Source organism: Lutra lutra, chromosome 10 (assembly GCF_902655055.1).
Source record: "Lutra lutra chromosome 10, mLutLut1.2, whole genome shotgun sequence".
NCBI lineage: Eukaryota > Metazoa > Chordata > Mammalia > Carnivora > Mustelidae > Lutra > Lutra lutra.
This window is the reverse complement of record NC_062287.1, coordinates 112,420,216-112,448,011: the sequence shown is the minus strand read 5'-3', so window position 1 is coordinate 112,448,011 and position 27,796 is coordinate 112,420,216. Positions and strand designations below refer to the sequence as shown.

Here is a 27,796-nt window from a genome sequence, read left to right as displayed (position 1 = left end):
CCCAAAGAGGAGGCCGCCTCCATCCCACACCATCCCCTCTAGCCAGTCCGCCGTAAGCACACAGCGGAGGCCCAACAGTGCCCGTACTTAAGTGTGAACTGAGACCCCGCTCCCGCCTAGCGGGGTACACGTGGCTGCTACCGCCCGTGCCCGCCCTGCCCGCGGGCCCCTGCTGGCCACTGCAGTCTGGGCAGACGGCACACGGGAACTGCACTACGCTTGAAATTAATTCAAAACAGAGACAAAACCACGATGACTACAAAAAAACAAAATGTGAAAAATATGTAAATGAACATTCTCTGGCCTTATAAATGTTCACCTCCTTGAACCCAGTAAAACTGCACTAAAATGGATCTAAATGGAGGAAATCACCCAAGTTCTAAACGAAGATTTGGGGTCAAGAATGCTGGGGATAACGCAACAGCTGAGAACGGGGCGGAGGTGGCAGCGGCGCGCGTGGACCACGGCAGTCAAGCACTTCCCGGCCTACGGAGGCTACAGTAACCATTTTCCGCCCAGCAGAGCCGGGACAACAGTGTCCACACATGTCACCCCGCTGTGCTGCAGGAGAAGCGTGGAGACCCTGGAGAGGAGCAGAGGTGTGGGCACGGGAGAAGCAAACACACTGGCCCGGGATCATTCGGACGCCGGGTGGTTCATATTTCTAATTTTACCGTCTAAAATATTTCATGATAATTTTGAAAAGACGAAGACTATGGGGAGCCTGACTCCACAGGGGAGACATCTGCTGTCCTTCGCACCTCCCTGTTCTTCTCAGCGTTGCCCAGGCAGCACGCATGACTTCCCGACAGGGCAGGTGCCTGGCCCGTGCTCTACCCAGACTAGGGCCCCGTCTGTCTGTGAGCCACAGCAACGGAGGGAGAAGAGCGTCAGACAGGCTGAGAAAGAAAACAGACCCAGGAAATCACCAAACAGAGTCTCATAAGAGCAAAGGGAGAAAAGAAAGGATCGATCCAAAGGGGGAAAACTAATAAACGGAGTCTGCACGACGCACAGGTGAGAAAGAAGGGTCAGGAGAGAAAGGATGCAGTCTTCCACAGCGCGCTCCCACCCCCCAGATGCCAGCCCGCGGCCTCCCACTGCCCCACGCGGCCTCCGGGGGGGCGCCAGGGCCCAGCCCCTGCACCGGCCAACCAAGAGGCCCTGCGATAGCCCCACTAACCAGGTGCAGCAGGAAAGGGGTTCCCCTTGGCTGGGAACAGGCATCACTCCAGCTCCCGCCCAGGCCCCCACCAGCAGAGAGGAAGCTGAATGTCACCTCCCAGAGTGAGGTCAGCAGGAAAAGTTGAAGGGACACATCCCGTGTGTCCCCCCGTCCTTTGCCTCCAGCAAGACACCTCCGCCAGGACCAGGGAGGGAAATCCCACGAAAGCTGGCCCTCATCTGCGACCTGGAGCTAGTGCTCTGCGATGGGAAGGGAGGAGCCGGACCCCAGGTCCCGGGCCGTGTCCCCAGGGCCTGAAACCGAGAGTCACAAGTCAGTCAGTCACAAGCCACTGGAGCTCCTGTGGCAGCGGAATGGAGCCCGTCAGCCACAGCTAGGCTAGCAGGCCACGAACAGTGCCTCCACGAGGACCCACTCACGCAGGGTGATGGGCCCATTCCCTGGAGGAAAGGAAAGGCTGGCTTCAGTCAGGCCCCTCTCGGCGCAGCAGGTCATGGGGAAGGGCGCTGTGTGGCGGCCAGAGCAGCACCCGCTGTTCAGGTTTGCCCATCTGCGGCTACGTCTCGGGTCAAAGCCAGGAGACTTTGTTCACGGGCATCTCGGCTTTCTATTAAGGTGTTGCTCGGGAACCAAACGGAGGGTCAGAAGGCGGGGCGGGGGTGTGGCTGCCAGGTGGTGGGTACTGAGGAGGGCACGTGCTGAGATGAGCCCCGAGTGTCACACCCAACCGATGAGTCACTGAACGCTGCATCGGACGCCGACGATGCGCGTGCATGCGCTCGCTAACTGAACACAGCGAGGACAGATGGACATGGACAGACAGACGAGAGCGAAGTGCCGCTCGGATCTGAGTGCATACCTGCCACCCTGCTTTACAGACGTCAGATCCTCACAAACCTGGGAGATGCTTAGGAGAAAGACGCTGTCCCCTCTGACACAGAACAAGCCAGCCAAGAGCGGCACATGGCGTGGCAGACACCACGGCCAAGGAGTCCTGGGCTACGTGGACTCCTTCACCTGCTACAGGCAGCCCGTGGCCTGAGCTGCCTGCCCGGATGTGCAGCACCGCTGGGCAAGACCCAGGAAGGCCACGTGAGAACGTTCTAGTTCTTGGTGAGCAGCCTGCTCAGGACCAGCCGACCACCCCGCAAGCGTGTGGCCAGCTGTGCAGCTCCTGCCACGGCTCCGAGCCCCACCCTCAGAGCCTGACCTGTCTGATGCCAACCAGGAGCTCCGTCCATCAGCACTCACCATAGGCTGCCCAGGGTCTGAAAACTTCACTTTGATATCCTGCAGGTGCTTCAAGATCGGTTCATCATACTCCTGATTAACAAGAGAAAAGAAGAAATTTCTACTGGGCTTTTCCCCAACAACACACATGTCCGCCCCCGGGGCTCACTAGTGCACGCAGGGGTCAACAGGAAGTCACACACATCTGTGCAACGACGAGCGGTCAGCAACATGGTGCCACTTCTCTCTGGTCCGGCGCACTGGGAACCATCCAGGCCAGGCAGGGAGGGCAAGAGCCCGACTTGTTTTCACACGACCACCTGCTGCCGCTGCAAACAGGGATCAACCAGGCCTGCTGGGCCTCACGTCTCTGAAGAAACATCTCGGGTCAGCTTCGGGCCCTGTTGGCCAATTTTCTGGTCTCCTGCCCTCACACCTTCCCACTTGTTCATTCACAGGAAGGTGGGGAAGGGTCTCGAGTCTGTTCAAAGGCTTCCTGCGTAAGGCGGCAGGCCTCAGGAAGAAGGTGAGACCACGCCAGTCGTGGCTCAGCCGCAGAGGGGCAGGCTTCCCAGCAGCACGACAGCGAGACCCCCCACCTCAGGAGATCGAGCCCACTCAGGTGAGCTGCCGGGCACGCGAAGCGCCTTTCCACCCACCGCGAACCACCGCTCAACTCTCGGTTAAGCGGTTCGTAAGTAAACAGTTACCAAGACTAACAGCTCTCTGTAAGGCAGAAATCTGCTTACCTGGACTAACTCACTTAGCATATCTACATTTCTAAAGATGGTGAACCAGAACTCTGGAATTCCTTTGGGGTTTGGCTCCTCTGCTGTTGCTGCTTCTTTTTCTGCTATGACTACTTTATTTTTCATGTCGCCCTAAAAAAAATGAAGATGCCAAACAAACATTTCAGAATCCTGCACACATGTCAAAAACTGTGTACTCCGGGGGCGCCTGGGTGGCTCAGTGGGTTAAGCCTCTGCCTTCGGCTCAGGTCGTGATCTCAGGGTCCTGGGATTGAGTCCCGCATCGGGCTCTCTGCTCGGCAGGGAACCCGCTTCCCCCTCTCTCTCTCTCTCGGCCTGCCTCTCTGCCTGCTTGTGATCTCTGTCAAATAAATAAAATCTTTAAACTAAACAAGAAAAACAAAAAAACAAAACTGCGTTCTCCGCACCTGCGAGACCTCCACGCACGTTCCACTTTAAATGTTCCTAGGCAATCAGAGCACTCCCTTCAGAGGTGATTCTGTGACATAATTTTAGAAGACGGTACAATGCCATCAACCTCGGGGAAGGTGTCAAGTGCCACTCTATGAGACGCCCATCCCGGGACAACCAGCCACCCAGCGCCCGCCAGAATCCAGTGCCCTGGCAACAAGGAGCGCTGAGCAGCGTGTGCGTCCGACAAAGAGGAGGCTACAGCATCCAGGAAGGAACTGCTCGCCAACACCGGGGCGGGGGGGTGACTGGACGGGCTATGCGCGACGTGCAGAAGCGGCTCTTCTAACCTCGGGGCCCCGGGAACGGGCAGGCCCAGGGAGGTCGGGCACAGCACTAACCGGAGCCACAGCACGTGCAGCCACTCCATCATGTGGCAGTCTCATGTGAGAACGACGTAAGGGGCTTTAGAGAGTAACAGAGGCTGATATTTCTTGAGCTACAAGGAAACGATGCCCAACTAGGCTCATGCACAGCCACAGCCTCAACTAGGCCAGCATCTACGGTATGTTTGAAAGATCAAAGCACCGGTCACTACAACCAACACACACTGCAAAAAAATGCCTAAAAAGGAGCCCCGATGGATAAAAAAGGACAAAAGCTACTTGTCTTCCCAACAAACTTTGGCGGACCAAGTTACCCTGTAGCACACTGGGTCTTCCCGCGGCTCCGGAACGGGGCCGAAGGCTGTGAGGCGAAGAGGAGCTCCAAAGCCCAAGGGGCTGGGGACGCCGCTGCTACCTGGGTCACCGCCCCAGTCCTGGAGGGCGGCGGCCCGGACCCCCACCAAGCCCTCCGCACAACCCTGACCCCGCAGGGACTGCCGACACAGGGGCCCCTCCCCTTGTGGGACTTCGCTTTTGTCTCCATGGAAGACTTTGCCAACGTTCTCTTTTGGACTCATCCGATCCCACATCCTGCCGTCCTGCGGCACGGAGCTGTTTAGACACTGGAGCAGCGGGAGCCTGGCCAGGTCACGGAATTAATGGACACCGGACCCGCCGGCCGCTCCGTGGTCCAATCAGAAAGAAATCGCAGCGGCCAACCTCAGGGCGAAGAGGCCCCCGTCGTCAGGGGCGCCGTCCTCTGTGACGCTGAGACAGACTTCCTACTCCCAGCGCCGCTGCAGCAGCCCCAGCTCGCTTGCAAACACTCACCGCCAACTTATCCTCCTCTTCGTTGTCACTGTGCCACTCTGACTCGGCGTCCGTCGGCTCCACGTCCCCGGTGATGAACTCCCTTCTCTGAGTAAGAATGAGACCGTCTTAGAGTCAGGGCGGGTTAGTCAGAAACTCGAGGTCAGTTTGTACATCACGCCTGTGAAAGGCCCGTGAAAACTGACGCTTTTATAACATAAGATTCTGAGTCTGGGACTTGAAGGAGAACCGTTCGGGATCCTCCGCCCCGCAACGTGGGGCCCTATGAGAAGGACGCGCGGACGCGGCGCGGGCAGCGCAGAGGGAGCGGCCCACCTTGTCGAAGAGAGGCTGGTACAGGGCGGCGTACTTCCTCTCCAGGTCGTGCACCTCCTCGTAGAACTTGGCTTCGATGTGGGCGCAGCGCACCTGCAGCTGCTTCAGCGCGTTGATCCTCCTCCGGACGGCCTTCGGCAGGCTGCGAGAGCCAAGGAAAAGGAAATCACCCTCCTGCCTGCGAAAGAAGGCAGCGCGCCTGTCCCTCTCCTCAAGATAAACTCAGGCTAACAGACAACTCACATCCTCACTCGCAGAAATGAGCCCCTCAACAGCGTTAGAAAGACGAACATCCCGGTAGAAGGGGTTGGGGGGCCCGGCGCGGACGGAGAATCCACAAAAGAAACAAAACAAGTCATCAAGCATGGGAAGAAAGTTCAATCCCACAAAATGTCCAGACGCCTGGGTGGCTCAGTTGGTTAAGTGGCTGCCTTCGGCTCAGGTCATGATCCCAGCGTCCTGGGATCGAGTCCCACATCGGGCTCCTTGCTCAGCGGGGAGCCTGCTTCTCTGTCTATCTGTGCACGCTCTCTCTCTCTCTGACAAATACATGAATAAAATCTTTAAAAGAAATGCTGTCTGTTCCTTACCAAAACGGCAATTAAAAAAACCTCCCGGGTTTGATGAGCCCAAGAAGCCCTCTAACAGCCCCATCCACCTTAAAGACAAAGCAGAACCTCAATGTCCCTTGGGTCCAGTAACTCTCCTTCCAGGAACTTATGCTAAGGAAATACCCAAACACTGGTGTGCTGCTGTGTCCCCTGAGGCATTACTTGTAAAAGTGGAAAACCGAAAACAACGGCACGTTGAACAGGAGTAGAACACAGCCTGTCCAAAATCATGTTTCCAGAGAATATTCAGCACCGGGTGAAGGGTTCATGTTGCTACACTAAGGGGAAAATCAGACACAACACAGACAAGTAAGTGGGGTCTGTTCCCTTCCACGGTCGGGTAACTGAGATTCTTTGCCTTTTGATATTTCTTGACGTTCTTCTTCTTCTTCTTCTTTTTTTTTTTTTTAAGATTTATTTAAAAAAATTTTAAAAGATTTTATTTATTTATTTAACAAAGAAAAAGAGATCACAAGTAGGCAGAGAGGCAGGGGGTGGGGGAAACAGGCCCCCCCACTGAGCAGAGAGCCTGATGCGGGGTTCGATCCCAGGACCCTGAGATCGTGACCTGAGCTGAGAGCAAAGGCTCAACCCACTGAGCCACCCAGGTGCCCCTTATTTACTTTAGAGAGAGAGAGAGAGAGAGAGGGAGAGGGAGGGAGGAGCAGAGGGAGAGGGACAAGCAGACTCCATGCTGAGCACAGAGCCTGACACGGGGCTCAATCTTACAACCCTGAAACTGGGACCTGAGCCGAAATCAGGAGTCGGATGATCAACTCAGGCACCCCAGTACTTTTCTATAGTCTAGAAACATTTCGTGTTTGTATGCATTACTTTTATGCATCAGAAGAAACAAACCCCCTTTTAACCCATCAAAACTCTATGTTTAACCTGAAGCGCTCGGTCACCATCTAGAACAAAGAGATCTCTGGGCCTCATCACAGACCCATACGGCCCTCCTGGGCAGTGTCCACCTGGGCCGAGCCCTCAAGGTGGGACTGGCAGTAGCCCGAGTACTCTACCCTTCCTCCGACAACACACGGAGTCCTAGCTGCTCCGACGCGCAGCACTGTTTGGAATAAACACTGCAACAGCCTTACATCGAAGGACCCTGCCACCCTACCCAGAGCCACCTCAAGGTAAAGGTCCTTTACCAAGACCCCTAAACTACTGTCCCATCTCTAGGACTACTGCGGGCAGGAGAACAAGGAGGAAGCACAGTGAGGACCTAAAGAAACGGGAAACATACAGAAACACCACTATTTCTCTTCCGCATTAATCACACGAGTACAATTTTCTTTTATCTTTCCTCGTCTTCCTAACAGAGTAAAAACAACAAATGATTTTAAGCAAACTGGACCCTGATATCCTACATCCAGCTGTCCCCCAATCAGTTACAATAACTCCACACCGTCCCCCCAACAGGCATGTACCATGTAGTTCGTCCAACACGGGACTAGTCCTATTCCGTGAAACCTCGCTCCCCAGCCCCGGCGTTCCCTCTGCGTGAAAGCCACCCCGCTCGCCCGGAGTCTAGCCAGCAAACTAGAGAGACCATGATCACCTTCAACTCTCCTCCTCCCTCACAGTACCGCGACCTCAGCCTGCGGAGAGTCAGCTGGAAGCCAGCACCCTGCCACCCTGAGCCGGGCCCTAAGGCCCTCCGGCTAGCTAACCCCTGCCCCCGCAACCGCCCACCACAGGCCTGCATCTCCACCACCTGCCGAGCCCAGGCGCTCCTCTTTGGAACCCGGTGCCTGTTTCTCAGGACCAAAATCTGCTCAACGAGGAAGACGTGTATTCCTATCTAAGGAACCAGGAAACCGGTCTTTGCCCCTTTGCTTCTTAAGTTGTAGCGAGTCGCATGCACGTCATACTCACGTCTCGATGTAACTGGAAGGAGTGTGGGAGACACTGTCAAGCCGTTCCTGTAAAGCCGCCAGAACTTGAGGATTCTGCATCACCTGATCAGTGAGCTTTTCTATTAAGAGGTAAAAACAAGGCCAGAATACCTAAGATACGCCCAACACAGAACAGCCAAGGGGACAAAACCATCAGCACGGACCTCCCCAGCTTTGACTGTTCACTTTAACTTCTAAATGTAGCAAGTGACTTCTTAAAAACATGTTCTGAAAATACTAAAATTTTATTTTATTTTTTCTGGGTGGGGGGGGGGGGGACCAGAGGGAGGGGGGGATTTCAAGCTGACACCCTGCCTAGCACAGAGCCTGAGCTGGGGTTCGATCACGTGACCCTGAAATCATGACGTGAGCTGAAATAAAGAGTCGGACACTTAACTGACTGAGCCCTCCAGGCGCCCCCTCAAATGTACTCTAAAGGCATCTGACCCATTACCCAGCTGAGCGGGCGGTCAGAAACGCACTGGAGGGCACCCAGGGAGTGAGCTGTGGGTCTTGCTGCAGCTGTTTAAGTGGCATACCTCCCAGTTCAGGGGCCTATCTCCTGCCATCTCCCCTTCTCTCCCCCAGACCTAAGGGGGCCCAGAAGTCAAGGACAGGGACAAGGCAACGATGTCTTCTGAGGGACAGAAGTGCTTACTGGCAGCCCAGCTCACGTCCCAGGAGGTCCTACGTGCCCTGGCTCCTGGTGCACCAGAAGTGCAAGTTCTGGCCTCCACCTTGAACTACACTGCCCTTCTGCCAAACCACCCCCTCCACACCGCACTCCCTCACTACCCCCTCCCAAAAAATCACTGGCCTCCTCCCCGACACTGTGCTGGTGGCTCACACACATCACTGTTTCCCAACGAACAAACAAGACACTGAAGGGGAAGGGAGGGCTTTTCCTCCACTGTAACCAACAGTGGCACGACACAGCACCGGCCTGCGGCAGAGGTGCTCCGTGTTTGCTGAACTGACGCCTGCTGGTTCCCACTGCCCAGGAACCCTAATTTAGCACCCTCACCTGACTCTAAAGGTGCCTGGAGCTCTCCCCACCTTTCGGTACTAAAGTCACATGGGCAAGGAAAGGATACCAAGTAGGCAACTCAATTTCAACATTTTAGTTATAAATAGCGGCTACCAGGAAGCACTGGGTGGTTTCATCTATGCGGTTCTGTACACACGCAACTGGGCACGCGTACAATACGTAAATACCCCACCACGCACAGACACGCATCTTCTCTAGCTCCTGCCACTGAAAAGCCTAGAAACCGTTAACACTAGCATCTATATTCTGGTTTTTATACATCTCCCCCTACTGTAAGGAACAGGGCCCCTTGCAGAAATGGTAGACTCCAGGTCCAGAGCAAGAGTTCCAGGAAAAATTGAGCATCAGAAAGCTACGAGGTGCTCCAAGGTCAAGAGGACAAGGCAAAAGGTCACAGAGGCCAGTCTGAAGAGATCCGCACTGCCACGTAGGGCAATCTGCACACCAAAAAGAGTACTGATGGCGCCCGAGGGAACACCGAAGGAGAAAGGGTCTAGAACACTGAAGGAGGGGCTGGGAGAGGGAAAGGCCGTCTCTGACAGCCATAGTGCGCAGCCGGACCGCCATACTTAGAAAAGCGCCCTGTGCAAACACCAACGTCATTCCTGATTCCACAAGGATCATTAGCACGACTCGGGAGAACAGGATGTCCACAGGATGACCGACAGGTTACTTACTGAAGAGACCCTCGCAATGGGGAAGGCTCCAGGCACAACCTTCCCCAAGTCCGCAATCTCAGGATCCCTCGCCACGACCCCAGTGTGCTCCCCCTGCAGCAGGTCACTATGTGGCAGTCTGAATCTAATGGGAAGAAAACCCCCCGACCAATCCAGAGCCTGGCCGTTCTCTGAGACAGCCGGCCTGCACAGCCCGCCACTGTGTCACCGCAGGGAAGGGTAAAGAGGCAGGAGAACAGCCCCAGAATAAGGGACACCGAACTAGATTCGGGACGCCACTGCTGGCTGGGGGCTACGGCTAAAAAGGAGCAGCCGAAAACGGCGGGGCACAGTAACACAGCTCTGTGTTCACACAACTACAGTGTCGTGTAAACGCTGCATTTCTTGGTTGTGGTCACAGCGTTGGGGTTAGAGGCCTTCATCCGAGGTTCTAGGACATTTACACGAAACTGTTTTAGAAGAAAAGAGTCAAGATACCCCCAACTTGCTTTCAAACAGTTTAAGGGGGGAAAAAGGTATAGATCTAATAAATTTTTAAAAAGAGGAAAAAAGAACACATCTATGAACTGAGGGACAAAATGACATGGGGTCTGGGTTTGCTCCAGGAGGATCAGGGAAAAACAAAGGACACAGATGGAAAAGATCGGTCCCCGGCTGAGCAACGCCGGCCCTGCGCGGCAGCGGGCACGAGGAGGCCCACCGTGCTCGCCAGCCTACTTCTGGAAAGCCCGAAGCTCCTGTCACGGAAGGCTGTACAGGAAGTTCTGTTCACGTGAACGACTCCGACTTCCCGAAACCCCCGAAGCCCAGTGAAGCTTCACGTGGATGACTCGGCCTGTCGCGAGCACTAGCTCAAGAGCGGAGGCCACCCCGCTCTGCGCGCGACCTCTCCCGCGGTGCCCTTCCCCACGGGCCGTGAACTGACCTGTGTGACTTGCATTTTTAGCAGCCTCCAAGGCGTCTGAAGGAACACCGTCTGAAAAACTAAGACCGTACGTTACGTATTAGCTAGCAAGACGTTCCAAAGAGTACAAGGGCATTTTCCTTGTGCAGCACGTTAAGAGGCAGCGCTACAACAACTTCACACTTGGACAGAACTACGGACACACGGGTGTATCTATGAGGCATGTTTTGGTCATCAAAAACAAAATAAAACAAAAACCACCTACCACTGAACACACCCCACCGCCACCCCGATGTGCCCCAAAGTTCTAATTTCCAACCCTGGCCAAAGCTGCTTAGTTTTTATTTCTAGTTTCTGTCCCCGAAAACTCTGCTCCCCACCCTCAAACCGAACCCACTAGCCGACCAACACGCACGCTACACTGTGGTCAGCGGCCAACGGGATCAAAGAAGAGCTGCCTTACCCAGTTTTCAGGACACCGTGCCCGCGGTGGCTCTGTGAGCTCACCACAGAAAGTCTACCAACGATGAAACGTCATGAAGACAGGAGCACCAGTTTTCAAAGACGCCTGGGCATGGCTTCCCTCACCAAAATTACACCACGTCAAACACTAGGCAGCACCAAACGCAGCTTTCAGGACGAGCCACGAAACAAAATCTCTCTTTCACTCGACCCCCAGAGGCCAATGCTGTGAGGGCGGTGTCCAGCCACTCTCGGACAGCAACGTGGCCACTTCGCATGAAAGGGTTCTCAGTATCGATGCTTGAGACACTCCCCCTGTGCAAAGCCCCTTCGTCACGGCTCAAACACAGAGGGGGAGGGAAGCCATCCCACCAGAGCTTCTATGACATTTCCTCATGGATGGCTTGGCTCATGCTCTTCAACTAAAACTTAAGTCCCAATTAGCAAGTTCATCTTGGCTTACCTGTTATCTGCCATCTGAGTGTTTTGATCTCCTACAAATTAAGAGAGTTATAACAATTAACATCGCCAAATATTCACAATGAACTTTCTAGGGTGCTTGGAGCAGTCAGTGGCTGTCTATGGGGCATGAGGGTCCACCAGGAGGAGCAGGAGGGAACTTTCTGGGGTGATGGAAATGTCTAGATCGTAAATGGGCTGTTGGGTTTCTTGGGTATATACACTTGTCAAATTCATCAAATCTGGCACTTAGATCTATGCGTTTCAGTGTATGCATATTCCGCTCAATAAAAACAAATGAACAAACTCTCTTTTTGGTGCTAAAATGACCAGAGTTCAAAGGAACACTAATCAGTTCTAATTTGCCTTCTCTCTCTAATAAGCTTCCGCAACAGGGATATATGTTTCTGCTAGGAGGCCAACGATCCCAGAACTCTTCAAAGCACTTACTAGTGCTTCTATTATCTTTCACACTTGAAGTCACAAGCGGATTTTAGTTTTATTACTACTATTATTATTATTATTATTTTAAATTTAAGACTTATTTGACAGAGTGAGAAACAGCACAAGCAGGGGGAACAGCAGAGGGAGAGGGAGAAGCAGGCTCCTCGCTGAGCAGGGAGCCTGACGTGGGGTTTGATCCCAAGACCCTGGGACCACGACCTCAGCTGAACGCGGGCCCCCGAATGACTGAGTCACCCCAGCGCCATTATTATTTTTCTCTTAGGCGCCACACGCCCGGGGTGGAGTTCAGCATGGGGCTTGGACTCATGACCCGGAGATCAAGATCTAAGCTGAGACCAAGAATTGGACGCTTGACCAATGGAGCCACCCAGAAGCCCCAGGATTTTAAAGGTCACTGGTTTTGTGTGTTCTCTTACTCCCACACTGGAGATGGCAGTGCTATGTACAAACATGTGACACTCGGTACGACCCCACGTTTACAAGACACACACAAGACTCTCCAAATTAGATGATTTCTTACCTATAAACATTAAAGTGAAATCATGGACATTTACTCCTTAAAAAGAACTCGTGATTAGTGAAGTCTCAGAGGCCTGACGAACGTGACACCGGTCGGAGGTGGTGACGCTCCTGTCTCTCATATGTAAAGCACACGCGTCCCAGGGGCGTTGCGGCGGTGTCCCGAGCGCTGGCCTGGCTCATGTTCTCAGGTCCCCAAGCAGGACTCGAGCCCTCCACCACAATGTGGAACAACGAAACCCCCGCGTCTAAGGAGAGCAGCTCTGACTGGAATTTACGGTCTGCACCTGTTCCGTTTCCCGCTCAACTGCACTTTTCTTTGGCTACTTTGGTTTTTGCTGATACGCCCAGGAGCACAACAGTGAGACGAACGTTCCGCGAGGGGTGGCCGCCCGCCCGCCCCCACACGTGCCCATGGTCCGTGAGGGCTCTAGAGACTCCTTAGTGCTACCCAGCACCTGTGGCTGAGTCCCGAGTCCCCCCAACAGAGCCCGGAATCCTGGGCCCTTCTAGGCGTCTCCCTCAACGCTGACCCCAGCTCCCGCTCCTCTGCGGTTCTCCGCAGGCGTCCGGCCGCCGCCACAGTATCTCCATGCACCCCTTCTGCTGTCCCCCACGCGCCATGGGACAAGTACAAGGCCGGGAAGACTTCAAGAAAACAGCCAATGACAGCAGCCTCAGAGCTGCCGTCCTGGCCTCCTGGTCGCCGGCTGCGGAGCCCCACTGGCTCCCCCCGACCACGCACCTCTGTGGCCCAGGAGGCCCGCGCACCGATCCGTCACTCACGCAGCAGGAGGACCGCAGCGGCAGGCCTTCCGGGTGAGAGCACGGGTGGATTCCGGAACCTCCTGCCGACCCGACCCACCTGCCCCGTGGAACAGACGCAACAGCAGTGCCCGGCAGCCAGACACACACCGGCGGCCGGCAAGAGCCTGCTCGGCATAAGCCGCCGTCCCGGCTGGTTCAGCGACAGGCTCCAGTCTTTCCCCCACATCGGCAGCACCCAGCCAAGCCACCCCCGAACCTAACACCTCCTCTACTAGCAAGGGCCCCATGGGACAGGCGCTTTCCCACACCTACCCAGCGCCAACCCTGCCCGGGAGGCAACGTCCTGTGCGTGTGGCCAAGGACACAGAGGCTGGTCAAGGCAGCACGCCCGTCCCAAGGTCATCCAGCTGCTAGGATGTGGACCCGAGTTTCCATCACCTACGACAAAGGACACAGACCCAGGCAAGCTTGATGGCCGGCAAGAGAGCGGACTTGGGAAGAGCACAGAACTGGACTTGGGAGCCACGGGCGAGTCGGCTGAAGGGCCAGGGCGGGCTGCTTTTCTGCACGGAAGGGGGCGATCCAGTTAGGAGCCATGCGGCAAGCGCAACAGCTCCGAGGTGGGAAGAGGCTCTCGGTGGTCACTCCCTGGCTGGAGACCGCTTCCATCTTCTGTCGGTCAAGCGTTCAAGGGCAATTGGCCAGACAGTCCTCTAGTTCGCTGTTTCGTATGAGATTCTCCACTTCAAAGCCTTTAGTTCCGTTTTAGGTTCAAGTCCTCCCAAGTGTTCCCTCTGATCCACATCTCTCACAGAAGGCCCTGGGGGACTGGCTTGGTCAGAGGGGTCCGTAGCTGTGAGTGGATGGCGGCCCCCCGAACGATGTCTGTCCCTCACAGGAGCACACCTGTCCCTCACCTGAACAGCCAACAGTCGAGAAATGGGGGAGTCCAGCCACGCGTCTCCCACTCGAGCCTCAGAAATCTTGGGAGGGAAAACAACCCTTAGTCTGTGCCTACGTCTCGGAGGATTATACCCGCGGTCGAAGGTTCACTTACGGCTACCGGCTGGAAACCCCGTCGAACAGTTTCCCCAGCCGCCTGCATTTAGCAAGACGACCGCGTCCCAGGTGCCCGGGAAGCTGGCTTATCTCAGCTCAGAGTCTGACACTACCGTGTTACTTTTCATTCTTGCATCACTTCCTACAATTTGTTAATACAAAAACGGCATTATTCCTGCCCTCCCCGCTGTGGAGGGTGAAGGCACGGGACGTGGTTTTGAAGCCCACGACCGAGACTCTCCAGCTCGGCTGGTCATGCTCAGAAGCTCTAACGGGAGCAGTGACGGCCGTACCACGACCACAGGCTCCGAGTTGTCTTTAGAAGTGCTGTGGCCCAACCCACCAAGGGAACAAGGCTCAGGCAGATCCTTATCTATCGGGGGTACTCGTGGGCACGCACCCAAAGTGCTACCCGTCCCTGTTACCAGGTGCTCTTTTAAGACAGCAGGAGAAAGCCCCAGAATGGACGCAGGGGTGCCAGGAGGAAGGGTTTCCTGGTTTCAGCAGCAGGAGTGAGGGCAACAACTTCACAGCATCCTTTCCAGGGGGCACAGAAAGAACTAACTAGTGTTTTCTAAAGATGGGAGGTCAGGTAGACCCCTTTGCCCAGTTTTTTCCCCTGGAGTGAAAAAGACGGCCTCACGATCAAAACACGGTCATTTCCACAAACATGCCGTAAGCGGGGCTTTCAGCACCACAGAAATGGTTACAGGAATGTCTTAAATTTCAATATATTTGGACTAACAAGTGAGTCTGGTGGTTGTGGCGGAGGTTCTAGTGGAGATCTGGGGATCGTCCCAGAAGAAAGCATGTTGAATTCATTTCCACCCTTTGCTAGATTTTTGGGCAACTGCTCACGAGGCACCACTGAAAGGAAGCACCTCGGCTTCCCGTTCCCAGTACCCTGCACAGAGCTACGGTACCGGAGACCTTGTCGTCGCTTCGATCCCCGTGTGGAGCATACGATCATGAGTCCTGCACCGCTGTCGTCACACGCACTACCTGGGAGGCAGCTTTGACTTCTGCTCGTCCTGTCACTGTCTGTGTGACACAGAGAAAGGCCGGGGGCAGATGCACAGACTTGAGTGCGCGTATTCCTCTATGGGGAGGAGCACCCGACGGAATGCCGTGACGTCTGGTGCCACCCTGCCGGAAGAATGTGTATGGCTTCCAAGGCAGGAGGGGAAGGCCCTGTCATCTCCAGCAGGAAGCTTCTGCCATCCTTCCAGGGGTAACGGCCAGGCCACCAGTCCGGGCGTGTCGGGAGTGCTCACTCCAGGGCAGACCCAGCAATGCGCAGGGTCGGAGGAATCAAACCGTGTTTGTGGACTGGGAACAAAGGAGTACGTTACCGGCAAACCAAGGAGTGCCAAGGAGACTAGCAAAGGAACAATTACAACTTTAGACAGCAGGACTCAGTGGTCAGGCAACGCAGAGTCCCACGAAGCGGGAGGTGCTACAGGCCTGACCCCGGTATCCTGGGAAGGCTGACTGCTTCCAATGTCATGTATTTCAGTCTTGAAAATTTTTAGCTTTCAGCTACCAGCTGGGATGTAGGTCCTCCCAGGTTTGGGGGCCTTTTCAGGAGGCACACACGAATCCAGGAGTCTGTCTCTTGGAACCTGGTGGCACTGGGGTTCCTCAGTAACACCTGGCAGGCAGCCTCTCAACAAGGCTGGAGTGCATCTTCACGGAGAGGTCTTTTCCAGCAGATGAACTCAACCGGCTGTGAGGTGTGATGTCCGACGTCTCCTGTCTCTCGGGACTTGCTGGGGAAAGACTGTCCTACACTACCACGGCGTGATTACTCTCAATGGATTTAATTAGACCCTTGCAATACTCAAGTCTGTCCCCGTTTTCTAGCTGTGGGTCCAAGGAAGCAGGAGCGGGGCGCGCTGCCGTGCGGTAATTACTTCCGAGGAGAGAGTCCGTGATACTGAGTGGAGCAGACTAAGGGTTTCAAGGAAGCAGCAGCGGTTCTTGGGGCCAAGCTGTTTAGAGGGTTTCAACTGACTTAGCAAACTGATCTTCACAGTTCTCTGTGTACGGGGGCCAGTCCTCAAGTCCGAGGCTACAGAGCAGAAACATGCAGAACTGGCCACATGGCCCACACTCGTCTATTGCTCACTGGTCCAGGGATGTGGGTCTCCTGATCACCGCGGTACTCCCCCAGTGGGAAAAGTCCTACCTCAAAGGACTTTAAGGAAGAGGCAGTGACCTTTCGACACAGAAATGCTCCAGTCCAATGTGAAAATAGGCAAATTACCGCGAGAATGTATTTATATCCGTGAGATGAGGCAGATGTATGAAATTCACCTGCCAGGCCGTGAGTGGTCCTGGGGTGGTGCCAGCCAACTTCCGGGGCTGCACTCAGGTCAGGTGAACAACCAGGTGGTGCTCTCTGTGGCCTTGCTGGTGTTTTCCCACCAATACTAACCCATAAATGTTATCAGTCCTCAGGTGACCAATGGTTTAATTCAGGCACAGTGGCCAATAAGGAAAGCTTTAGAACTTCTGAAGGACCAGCACCTTACTGGGTACAAAGCAGAGTCCTTCTTCTTTGTGGGACCAACAGCCTTCAGATCTCCAACTCTGCTTCTCTCTTTCACGGGTCAGCTCTGCTCTTCCCTGGTCACTCCTTGGTCCTCGCCGCGGGCGCCATCTTCTGGGCCATAACAGAAGTTTGGTCAACGGCTTTCTTAGGGCAGCACTTCTTAGGGGGGCACTGGCGAAGCAGACTCCTTTGGCTTCCAGTGAATCAGACATGCCACAGTTAGAGCTGCTGGGGGCACTATGGCAACCACTAGATTTGGGGCACAGAAGCCATTCTTAATTTCACCTCCACGAGAACTGAGGAAGCCCTGTTGTTTCCCCTAAGATTCTAAGATCATGGGCCTTCCAAAGGCATAAGGACAATCAGGAGCAGCATTTGCTGTCCTGCTTTCAGCTAAAAGGCTCAAGTGAGGGCATTGATTTCAGCTGGTTTGAGCTGAAGTGGCCAAAGGTCAGGGTTGAGCCTCAAAACCCTCCAAACTGTTATCACATACCCAGCACAAAACTCACACTTCCACAGTTCAGGTAAGAGTCACCCGTCAACCAGGAAAGATCACTGTGTGTCACAGGGGTTTCTTATAGGGTCAACAGGTGATCTGTGAAAGACAGTCGCGGGGAGTTCCATCAGCGGAAGAGGGAAGAAGGGCTGCAGGGCTAAGACTACTACCGTGAGCAAGAGTGATGGGGTGGGGGTTAGTAAGAGGGCTTGACAGGAGGAAAGAGCTTGCTGAAAGGTACTGGGTGTGGCGTGACTTCAAGAGAGCCTCAGTAGCCCTGACACTGTCAAGAGGGTTGAGGAAGATCCCCTATCCCTTTAGTAGCCTTGACTAAGGGTGGTGGCAAGCAGAGCCCTACGGCAGGGGGATGTAACCTCAGGCAGTGGACCTAACTGTTGGCCAGAGTAACCTAGGGGTCTGTGACAGCCCCATGTTTTGGGATAAGTTACCTGAGGGCACCTACTTCCTTCTCATCTACGAAAGGGAAAACGTAGCTGATAATCTGGGTGTCTGAGGATAGATAGGCGGACTTACTACCGTCCTTCAAAGTCTTAAAGGAGAAGATATATTGGTCATCCCAAACAACGGGGTCCACTTTGGTGTTCTTTTGTATGGCACAAAGGGGCTCAGCTATTAAGAGGTTTGGAATCCAACTGTGACCCAAGCCACGAAAACCCTGTAATTCACATTTGACCTTGGGGTACAGAAAGTTTAAAATGCCCTGAAGTCTTTCAGGAAGTATTCCCATTCTGAGATTAAGTTGTCCTAAATCTAGAACCGGAGGTTTGAACAAATGGCAATTTTTTGTGTCTGTTAATGACTAAGATTTTTAACAGGTGAGCAGGTCTTTAGGATAGCAGCCTTGGGAAGGCAAGCAAAGAGCGAAATCCGTTACGTATCTGTGCTGAGATGAAGCCTCTGGAGGAGAGCACGTCATTTAAGTCAGCTGCTGCACTCTGTGTGGAGAAGAACTCTCAGTAAACCCTCGAGGCAGGACTATCCGCGAATAGTCTTATCCTTCCCAGGTAAAGGCCAAAGGGCCATTACCTATTTCTATATACCGCTGTCAAAAGGAATACTAAAAAAACGGACTGCGTAACTTAACTACAGTTTAAAAAGCGAAAAAAGACGCCTCCTACAGCAGGGCTGGAAACCAACAGTGCGCACGGATTAGACGCGCCTGGGTGGGGGAATTACAGTGTTTCTTGCCTTAATGCGCCGGACCGAGCTCCATCCCTGGGCACAGAATTTTCGTGGGTAAAATAGGGATATTTCGAGGACTGTACAAAGGATGATGAGTCCTTACTGTCTTCTAGGCCTGATGCCCCGGGGAGGCCTCTGTACTACTTACAGGGTACTGATTTATTCTTGGGAGAGATTCTGAAGAGTCGATCTAGATATTAATGGGAGGAACACTATGGATTTGCCTCGCTCTGTGGAGGATTTTGCCCCAGGAATGGGGGTACCAGGTTTGACAGTGGGGACGAGCCCCAAGTTTGGTCTACTTTGGTTTGCAGAGTGCAGTAATGGGGCCGGTACGCTCCTGAGTACTAGACCTGAACTCAAGGACTATTTCCCCTTTGGGAAAGGAGAAAAGACATGCAATGTATTTCCCTGGGACAGCTCAGCGTACACAGACGTACAGGCGCCAGACCGCTGAAGAGCAGTGACTGGTCCTCGCACAGACCCCAGCTTAAAGGCCACGGGCTGAGAGACAGGGCGATGCTGTGGTCTGTCTGAGCCCCACCAGCGGCGCATGCATTACTCCGAGGAGGGACAGTGTGATCTAGGGTTGCGCACTAACAGAACAGTTGAAGTGTTAACTGAAATGGTGAGAAAACTCATCCCCAAACTGGGGAATAGTCATCCCATTCTAAGTAATTCCCCTCCCCCAAGGCTGGGAAATGGTCCTCGTGGGCCCTTGGGGTCCCAACACTGGGGAGGGTTTGGCCACTGCCTCGTGGGAGGGTTGCAACTGCTTGGACTTCAATTTACAGTGACCTTTTTCCAGCGGGCAGACTGTCTGCACTAACGGCAGGGTCGTGCAGGACACCACCAGGGTGGACTCAACACCTACGGGAAGCCTGGAATTTTCCTTGAAAACAACTTAAGAGTCATGGATAGCCACGTAACATCCACAGACAGATTCAGCAGGCTTCTGGGTGCGTGTGGGAATCTTATTCTAGTCCATGGGCTTGGGGAAAGCCCTAGGGACCACTTCATGTAGCCTTTTGGCTACACTGCGAGCTTGGTCACGTAAAAGGGCTGGTGGCTAGTGTGGTTTAAACCCTAGGTTGTTTTCATCCAGCACCGGGCCGGACCTTCTCCAACAAGCACGTGAACTGACAGAGATCGGAGACCAGGCTGGTAAGTCAGGGTTACAATACTGAATTCCTCCACCCGCTATGAGGACCCTCGGTTACCCTGGGGAAGTCCTTAATTATAGCCCTAAGCTCAGCTTCTGTCCATGGGGCATAGGCACTTTGGGGTGGTTTAGCAGCATCCTCAGAAGATCTAGTTTTGAAAGGGAAGGTTTTAATGGGTTAAAGCTGACGAGGTTTCAGTGAAAGGAAAGGAAGGGAGATCAGACAGAGGAGGGGCAAGGAGGCCAAGAGGGATATGGAAGGAGGCGGGGCCGTGCGGGTAGGAGGGAACCTTGGCCGGCACCAAGAAAGAGGCCTCCGACACTTTACTTTTTATCCGTCTTTACTTGTTTATTTGCTTCAGTCAGTTTGGAAACAATATTTTGTAAGGAGGCAACTTTAGAATCCTGAACACTTTCAGAAACCTCCAGATACTAATGGAAGTAACTATTCCACTTGAATTCTTTAGTTTTGTAGCCATGGTCTTCTAACTCAGTTGGGAGAAAGAAAGTCTCAAAAGACGAAAGGTTCCCCATAATGGCCATCGGAGCCCTCAGTTACCCTTCTCAGTAAGACTGAGACACACAGGCAAAAACAGGCATATAGAACTGGCCAGGGTTCCTCAAAGGGGGGCACCCTTAGAACCTTTAGATGACTGGGATCCCGTTATAAGGTTAAGAAAAAAGGGGACTGACAAATCCTGAATAAAGTCTGAGAGGTTCAACCAAAAGAGGGGAGAGCTTGGTTAACGGAGAGACTCACCAACCTGAAAGTGATGGCAACTCGTGGAAGCAAAGAGCACAAAGGGCTCAAATATGGGTACCTCGCTCGATTCTGGGGGTCGTCGCTCCTCAGGGGCTGGCTCCTTCAGTTCCCACTCCTGACACCATGTACCATTAACCTGAAAGAAAAGAGGTAAACTGAGGCAAGGTCGAGTTACCAGGCGTTGAGTTTCTGCAGGAATAGCAGAGGGACTGTGATTCAGGACACGAAACTGCAGCGAGCTACAGACCTACTGAAGGTTTAGGGCAGACCGCTTTTGTGGGAAGACTATAAAAGGGGAAAATCCAGCAAAAATGTCACCCAGTGAGTTCACGGGCTCAAAGATAAGGAGATCCTTGGCGGATGCTCACTAACTGTACGAGAAGTTCCATCTTCTATAAATCAAGCATTTGTGGGAAATCCGTCTCGGTCGTGTTTTTCTAAAAGCGTGTGCATGAGATTCTCCATGTCACGTCCTTTGGTTCCATTTCAGAACAACATCCTTACACGCTTCAGATCCAGACCCTCCTGACCTTTCCCTACCACCAACCGCTTCACCTCCTGCGGCCGCTTCCGCCAGCTTCACTCAAGATGCCTGCTGCCGTCCTTGGGGAAAGATGACCATCGACAGCCCGGTCAGTCCGGGTCCCGCGTGCAGCACCACTCCCGAGAGCGCCGCTGTCTAGGAAAATGCGAAGTAACAACGCTCCTCCTAGGCTGTGCGCTGTGTGGCCCCAGGGCCCTGAGCAGCGTCTGGGGTCTGGGACCAGAGCTGTCGAGCGAACACGCGCCCCTGCAGGACACAGGCTCGAGAGCTTCACCTTCCGGAAACATGACGCCACTTCAAAGTAACAGACTCCGTTCACATAACGATCCCCTTTATTCCCAACTACGTGAAGCCGTGCGCGGTTGAACACTATGTCTGGTGACACGATGACAAAGCAGTCCAGTTAAACGCGACACAACACTGGCGAAAACAAAGCAAAGTGCTCCATCAAGGGCAGCAGGAGAAACACAAACACAGTAACGAGCGGACACGAGGGGAAGGAGGCCGTGTCTGAGGACTGGGCAGCAGCAAACGAGGACTCGCCACCTAGAACACAGCGGGCGCACCGTGACCTGCTTCGGAGGCCCACCCCGCCGTCTCCCAGCTGTGTAACCGGGGTCCGACACCCACACTAGACGGGGCCTCCCGAGGGGCTGCTGCGAACACACGACCACACGGGCCAGGCGCCCAGAGCACACGGCCCGCTGCAGGCCTCCTCTGGCTTCTACAACCGCGGCAGCCGCCACGCCGCCTGCTGCTTGGCCGAGACCAGCAAATCCAGGTCCTCTCAACAGTTCTCCCTTCGTACAAGGAAAACCCGCCTAGGGTTGGTGACGTTACAGACGAGCGAGAGTTCTACTGGTCAACTTTCACGCCCAGCCGTCCCGACCAGTTCGGACAGAAAGTAACAAGGAACTACCAAGTTTGCGGGCTGGAGGAAGACAAACATCCGTCTGGTTTAAACGCTGGTACGCTGAAGCCTCAGCTGAAGGTCTGCTTCACCTCGAGGCGATCGTATTGAAATGCGAACGGGTCACCAGGCAAAAGAACATTACAACATATCGAAGAGCACAGTCGATCAGCTCCTCCCGGCACGAACAACGGAGTCCACGATTCCAAACTTGGGCTGGCATCCAAATTTCCACGACTGCATGAATGAACGTTTTACCTTTACTTATATAAGATACCTCCCAACCCTATTTACAGATTTTTAACCCAGACAAAAAAATTGTTTCCATGGGGAAAATTTTTAGTTTTTATGGCAAATTATCCATATATAACTAAATTCCTAATTTTAAAAAGTCCATAGGGCACCAGGGTGGCTCAGTCAGTTAAGCATCCAACTCTTGACCTCAGCTCCAGTCATGATCTCGAGGTCCTGGGATCGAGCCCCGCATCGGGCTCTCTGCTCAGCAGGGGGCCTGCTTCCCCCCCACCCTTCTCTGCCTGCCTCTCTGCCTACTTGTGACCTCTGTCTGTCAAATAAAATCTTAAAAAAAAAAAAAAAGAAAAAACACCCACGACAACACTTAGTCTACAGCTACAGTAAGTGTAATTTCAAGCTGGGCCATTTCTAAGACACAAAGAAGGAGTAAGCGGGGGAATGCAGTCGCCCTTCACATAACCAACATTCTCTGTCTTAAGTCAAAGGTCCTCAATGTCTTTCCATGAAATAAGTGAATAACTAAAATTAAATGTAGCTCAATGGCTCTGTAAGACTTTAGAGTCTCATAGTCTGCAATTTCTCTTCAGCGAGGGTGGTGTTAACGAGCTGGATAGCAGAATCACGTGGTTCACATCAAAGTCTGAGGGACGCGGATCCCTATGAACCTAGGAGGGAGTGGGATCAGCCCTGGCGTGAAGGTCCAAGTCCTCCAGGGCTGGATCATGTTTTAGCTTAAGGCCACATCAGAAAGGACAAGGGAACCATCTAATCCAAGGTCAGGATACCCCTTGCAAGAAACCCCCGTGTTTCCACTCAGACAACCTGGCTCATCCAGGAAGCCCCAGACGCTGCGGCTCTCGCTGGTACCGCCCTGACCGGCAGATCTCTTGTGCAGCCCATCATCATGCTCCTGAGCATCGGGAGGTGACTGGGCTGGATTCAGTACGCAAGCAAGCGCGTGAAGACCCGTCGATCGCAAACAAACATCCAAAACACTTCCGTCAGTTTCTCCATTAAGGGGAGTGTCCTTGCTCACTATGCCTCACTCTCAGCAAAGAGACCGCCCAGGTCCTAAGCTCCTAAAGACAGTCTTGAAGCTGGATTCAAACTGATTTCAACTGTATATAATAACTGATAATATATGTTTTTCCTTTCCTTTTGGACATTTGTGAAAAAAAAATTTATTTTTTAAAAGATTTTATTTTTTTTTAAATTTTTATTTTTTTTTTATTTTTTTTTTAAAGATTTTATTTATTTATTTGACAGAGATCACAAGTAGACGGAGAGGAAGGCAGAGAGAGAGAGAGGGAAGCAGGCTTCTTGCCGAGCAGAGAGCCCGACGTGGGACTCGATCCCAGGACCCTGAGATCATGACCTGAGCCGAAGGCAGCGGCTTAACCCACTGAGCCACCCGGGCGCCCTTAAATTTTTATTTTAAAAGACAGAGACAAAGCAAGCGAGGGAAAACCACCAGAGCGAGCGGGAAAGGAGGAAGACGACTTCCGGCTGAGCCGGGGGCTAGACGCAGGGCTCGATCCCGGCACCCTGGGATCACGACCTGAGCCAAAGGCCGTCGCTTCATGGACGGAGTGTCCGTCCGACTCTTGGTTCCGGCACAGGTCACGATCTCATGGGTAGTGAGACGGCGCGCCGGGTCAGGAGGCAGCTTGAAGATTCTCTCCCTCTGTCCCCCTCCCCGACTTGCACGGCTGTCGCTCTCTCAAATCAATCTTTAAAACAGTGAAAGAAAAAACCGTATGTTTGTTTACAGGTGAACCAAGACAAGCAAAGAGCGCGGCACTGCAGGCAGGCGCTAGGGTGCAGGGCACCGGTACTCTGCACGTGCGCTACCGCTTCATTACCATTTTCTGAAGGACGTCGACAACGCGCGTCTGTCTCCACCGAGGGCAAGTCCCACGGGGACAGTGAGCAACCGCCGGAGCCAGCGCAGGACCCAGCGGCCAGACGGTCTGCTTGTCACTTGCAGCTGAGGGGTCCCTGCGTGCCCCTGAGCCGCGTCAGGGCGCCCCCCACACCCGCGTCTCTCCCGCGGAGCGTCTGAACCCCCGGAGGAAGTCCGGCGAGCCTGCAAGCTCGAAGGGCCACCAGACCACAGCAAACCAACCGCCTCTTCAGAAGCTGGCAAGACCCCAAGCCCTCGGTTCTCCAGAAGAAAATACAAAACTTAGTTCCCTTCCTTGAGCAGACGCTCGGTTTCTCCTCAGGCAGAGAGGCTCCGGGCTGCTGAAGCCCAGGTTCTCCCCGTCTTCCCCGCAGCTCACTAGTGCCGGTAAACGAGGCCGACGTCTCCAAGTTTCCCTCACTCTGGCGTTTCAAAGTCCGGCCACTCTGAGATCTCCCCTCTTCGCCCCACCTAAAAACCACAACTGGGGCGCGTGGGGGGCTCCGTCGGGTAAGCGTCCGCTTCGGCTCAGGTCACGATCTCGGGCGCTGAGATGGAGCCCCGCACCCGGGACGGCGTCCGCGTGAGATTCCCTCCCTCCCTCCCGCTCTCTCTCTAAATAAAATCTTTTCAAAAAACCACGCCCAGCCTAGTCCTTACTCCTCCACCTTTCTTCTCCAGAGCACCTGCCGCAACCTCCGCTGTCTCTGTCCCCCGCTACGGACACCACGGAGGCAGGCTCTTCGCTTTGCTCGCGTGGTGCCCCGGGACCTGGAACCGAGTGCGGCGCAGACGAAGGCGCGCGAAGCAACGGACTCACAGACGCACCGACGCGGCACGAGCGGTTTCCCTGCGCAGAGCAACGGCGGGAAGTTTCTCCTTACAGCGAGGTGCGCCGGCCACCGCCCGCCCAAGCCTGATGGAGACCGTCCCATCTTCCGGATGACACCGACCGCACCGTGCGGACAGAGGTCGCCAGCCCAGATCGGAAGCACGTCCGTTTAACAGCCGTGGAGCGCGCGGCTGAGAGGAAGCGGAAGGCGACCCCGCGGCGACCCAGCAGCACCGGCCGCCGCGGGCTCACAGCGGTCTTGCTGCAGGAACGCACCAGCTCTCCGGCCTCCGGCTGCTCGGGAACGAACATCCGACGGCGAGGACAGCCGCCCCGCCTTCCGCAGACAGCAGGGGCAGCCCCAGCGGCCGCGGCGAACACACCTCTGCCGCCGCGGTCCGCTCCAGTCTGCCCACCGCCAAGGCTCTGCCACGGGGTAAGGACACGGCCTGGGCACGCGAGGACTGGCCAACCCAGGACAGACCACACGACGCGGGGAAGGCCGGCAGACAGCCACGTGCTGCGAGGACCCGCCCCCGAGGCACAGCGGCCACGCTGCGTGGTCACTACCCTGGGCCGCGGACGCCGGACGGCTTCCTGCTTGGTGAGCGCGTCTGAGGCAGCAGTTCCAGTCGGAGCCCTCAGGCCTCCCCACGCCTCGGCACTCGGCCCTCGGCGGCTCCGCCCGTCCCACCGCGCACGCGCCGGCCCACAGACACCGGAACTACCGATCCCAGCCAAAGGCGGTCAGGTCTTCTGGCATCCCTTCGGCAGCACAACACAAGCTTCTGGGCAGTCTTACGCCATTTCAAAACTGTGGACAACGAAGAGGAAGCAAGAAAAAACCTCCGAAACCAAGTGACCCTCAGCCCCACCGCGGCCCGACGCCTCCCCGTCCGCAGCCACCTCCACCGGGCACGACAGCGCGACCGGCCGCCGCAGAGGAGACAAGCCCGAGGACGTGAGCCCCAGCCCTGGCTGCTCAGGCGCCGGCGCCAAGGGCTGCTGGAGCCCGACCGCGGGCCGGACGCTGTCCCTATTCGCTGCGGTGGGAAGTCCCACGCGGCCCTGACCAACACGCCGGCTGGGGTCCTCCCTCCATGCGGGCAGCCAGCGGCCTCACAGGCAAACACGGCCGCACCCAGGCCAGCACAGAGAGGCGGGTGGTCCGCACCGCAGTGCACAGAGCCGCGAGCCGGGCCCCAGCCCAGCGCACCGGTTCGCTCGGCCCCGCCTCCGACTGGCTCCAAGCAGGGGCGTCGGCGCAGGCAGGGAGACCGCCCGCCCGCCGACCACCGCCGCTGCTGTGCACACACAGGGCCAAGCCCACGCGAGCGCCCGGACGCTGCTTTGTGCCCGCTGGGGCAGCACCCGGCCGCGCGCGGCCAGACACGAGTGCTGGGAGGGCGCCGGCCTGCAGCAGGCCAGAAGGGCCCACGACTCCAGCCACAACCCGAAGCGACGCAGCCGCGGGGTCCCTCTGTCCCCGCAACGTGCTGGGCAGCGGACTCCGCCGCCAGCGCTCCTACTGACCGGCCCCCGCTCCAGCGACCCTCTGAGATCGCGCCAGGATCCGCCATCCCAGCCGCGAAAGCAGGAGCCTCCCTCGGCCGAGCAGCGCGCGGCACCAACAGGGACGCGGAGACCTGCACGCGCCGGCCGCTTCACCGGCCCGGCCTCCCGCCGCCAGCCGGCTTTGGCCAGGCCCCCGGGACGCCCACGGCCTCCCGCACCGCCCGCTGGAACGGTCCGCAGACTCCGCTGCGGGACGCACCCAGCGCCCAGGAGGGGCCCAGAGACCGGAGCGGGACGCGGTGGCTGGGCCCAACCCCTCCCGGGCGGGACCGAGCCGACCCCGCGGAACTTCTTCCCCCTCCTCGCGGCAGCGGGAGCGCGGGGCCAGCTTCACGCGAGCCGAGCGGCGCCGCCTCGGACGGGCCCTATCACCGGCGGGCCAGCGCCCGGGGCCTCCGAGCGGGGCCGGGACGGCAGGCACCGGGTCGCACATGCGAGCCGCGCCCCGCCCTCGGCCGCACGGCGGCGGTGCACACCCGCAGCTCACGTCCCGGGGACCCCGCAGACGGGCGGGTCTCGTCGCCGCCACACGGCCCTCCGCCGGCGCACAGCAGCGGGCGCGCTCGGGAAAGCGGCCCCGGGCCGTCCGCGGAAACGCACCGCCGTGGGCGCCGCCGGCGTCTCCGAGCTCCAGGACAGACGCGGGCGCCGGCCCCGCAGGGCGGCTTCCCGCAGGCACAGCCCGGCGCCCCGGAAACAAAGGGGGCCCGCGGCCGCCGCTCCCCTCGGGGTCACGACGCGGGCCGGCCGGGCGGACCGCCACGCGGGAACAAAGCGCCTCCTGACCTTCAGGGCCGCGCCGGGGCGGGGGCGGGGCGGCGGGTCACCCGCGGCCGCCCGCTCCCCGCCGCCGCCCCGCTCCCCGGCGCCGCCCGCCGCCCCGGCCTCCCCGCTGGCCTCCCCGCCGGCGCCCCGCCCCTGCGGCCGAGGCCTGCTCCCACGGCGGCCCCGGGCCTCGCGCCCGGCGCTCCGGGCCCCCGCCGCCCCGGCCCCGGGCCCCCGCCCGCCGTCCCAGCGCGCCGTTACCCGGCCGAGCGCCTCGCGTCCGCTCCTCACGCCTGTAGCGGCTGCGGCACTGGCGGCGGCGGTGGCCTCGCTCGCTCCAGAGGCTGCGCCGCCGTGGCCACCAATAACACCGCCTCCCATTGGCCGACGCCCCTGGCCCCGCCCTCTATAAGCAAGACGGGAGGCGGTTGGGCGGGCTAGGCGCAAGTCAAATACGCTTCGGCGCCGCCGGAGACAACCAATCAGAGGCCGCGGTGGTAAGGGACGTCACGCGGCGTCCCTCGCAGACTCCGGAGCCCTATGCAAATACGGGCGCGTGACGTCTGGGGCGGCGCGCGCCCGCCTGACTTCCGCCTCTCTAAGGGGCGGAGCGCGCGGAGGACACGCGGAGGGCACCTGCGGCCGCCCCGGTCCCGCCTGGCCTTTCCCGCCGGTTCCCGAGTCCGCGGTGCTCTTCCAGTCCAGGGCCGTCCCCAGCAACGCGCGCGGGCCCCACGGCCCCCCGGCGACCCCGCCGCCCACCCTCCCCGAATCCCGGAGCTGTGCCCCCTGCTTCGCGCGCGGCGCGCTCTCCCCACCCGTGTCGGCGCGGCCCGGCCCGGCCTTGGTCGGC

General features: G+C 56.4%; 1 protein-coding gene and 1 non-coding gene across 6 annotated transcripts in view; both read right to left on the bottom strand.

Moving 5' to 3' along the window:
* The window catches only part of NAP1L4 (nucleosome assembly protein 1 like 4), a 42,819-nt gene extending 15,474 nt beyond the window's left edge, over nt 1-27,345 (bottom strand). Inside the window, exons 1-9 of one of the 5 annotated variants that reach the window (XM_047690481.1) lie at nt 27,205-27,345; nt 20,157-20,295; nt 11,175-11,205; nt 10,271-10,329; nt 7,601-7,700; nt 5,109-5,250; nt 4,794-4,880; nt 3,166-3,297; nt 2,438-2,509 (exon numbers count right to left, since the gene is read on the bottom strand). In XM_047690481.1, the coding sequence (XP_047546437.1) occupies nt 2,438-2,509; nt 3,166-3,297; nt 4,794-4,880; nt 5,109-5,250; nt 7,601-7,700; nt 10,271-10,329; nt 11,175-11,205; nt 20,157-20,295; nt 27,205-27,324 (882 nt within the window). In that variant the 5' untranslated portion in view covers nt 27,325-27,345. Of the gene's footprint in view, nt 1-2,437; nt 2,510-3,165; nt 3,298-4,793; nt 4,881-5,108; nt 5,251-7,600; nt 7,701-10,270; nt 10,330-11,174; nt 11,206-20,156; nt 20,296-27,204 lie in introns of those variants that run through there. The other 4 variants (XM_047690482.1, XM_047690480.1, XM_047690483.1 and 1 more) reach the window with 4 other exon arrangements.
* Nucleotides 1,465-1,587, bottom strand: LOC125080297 (small nucleolar RNA SNORA54). The gene has a single exon (XR_007121319.1). It is a non-coding gene; the product is annotated as a small nucleolar RNA SNORA54 (small nucleolar RNA).
* Nucleotides 27,346-27,796: the final 451 nt, after the last annotated feature.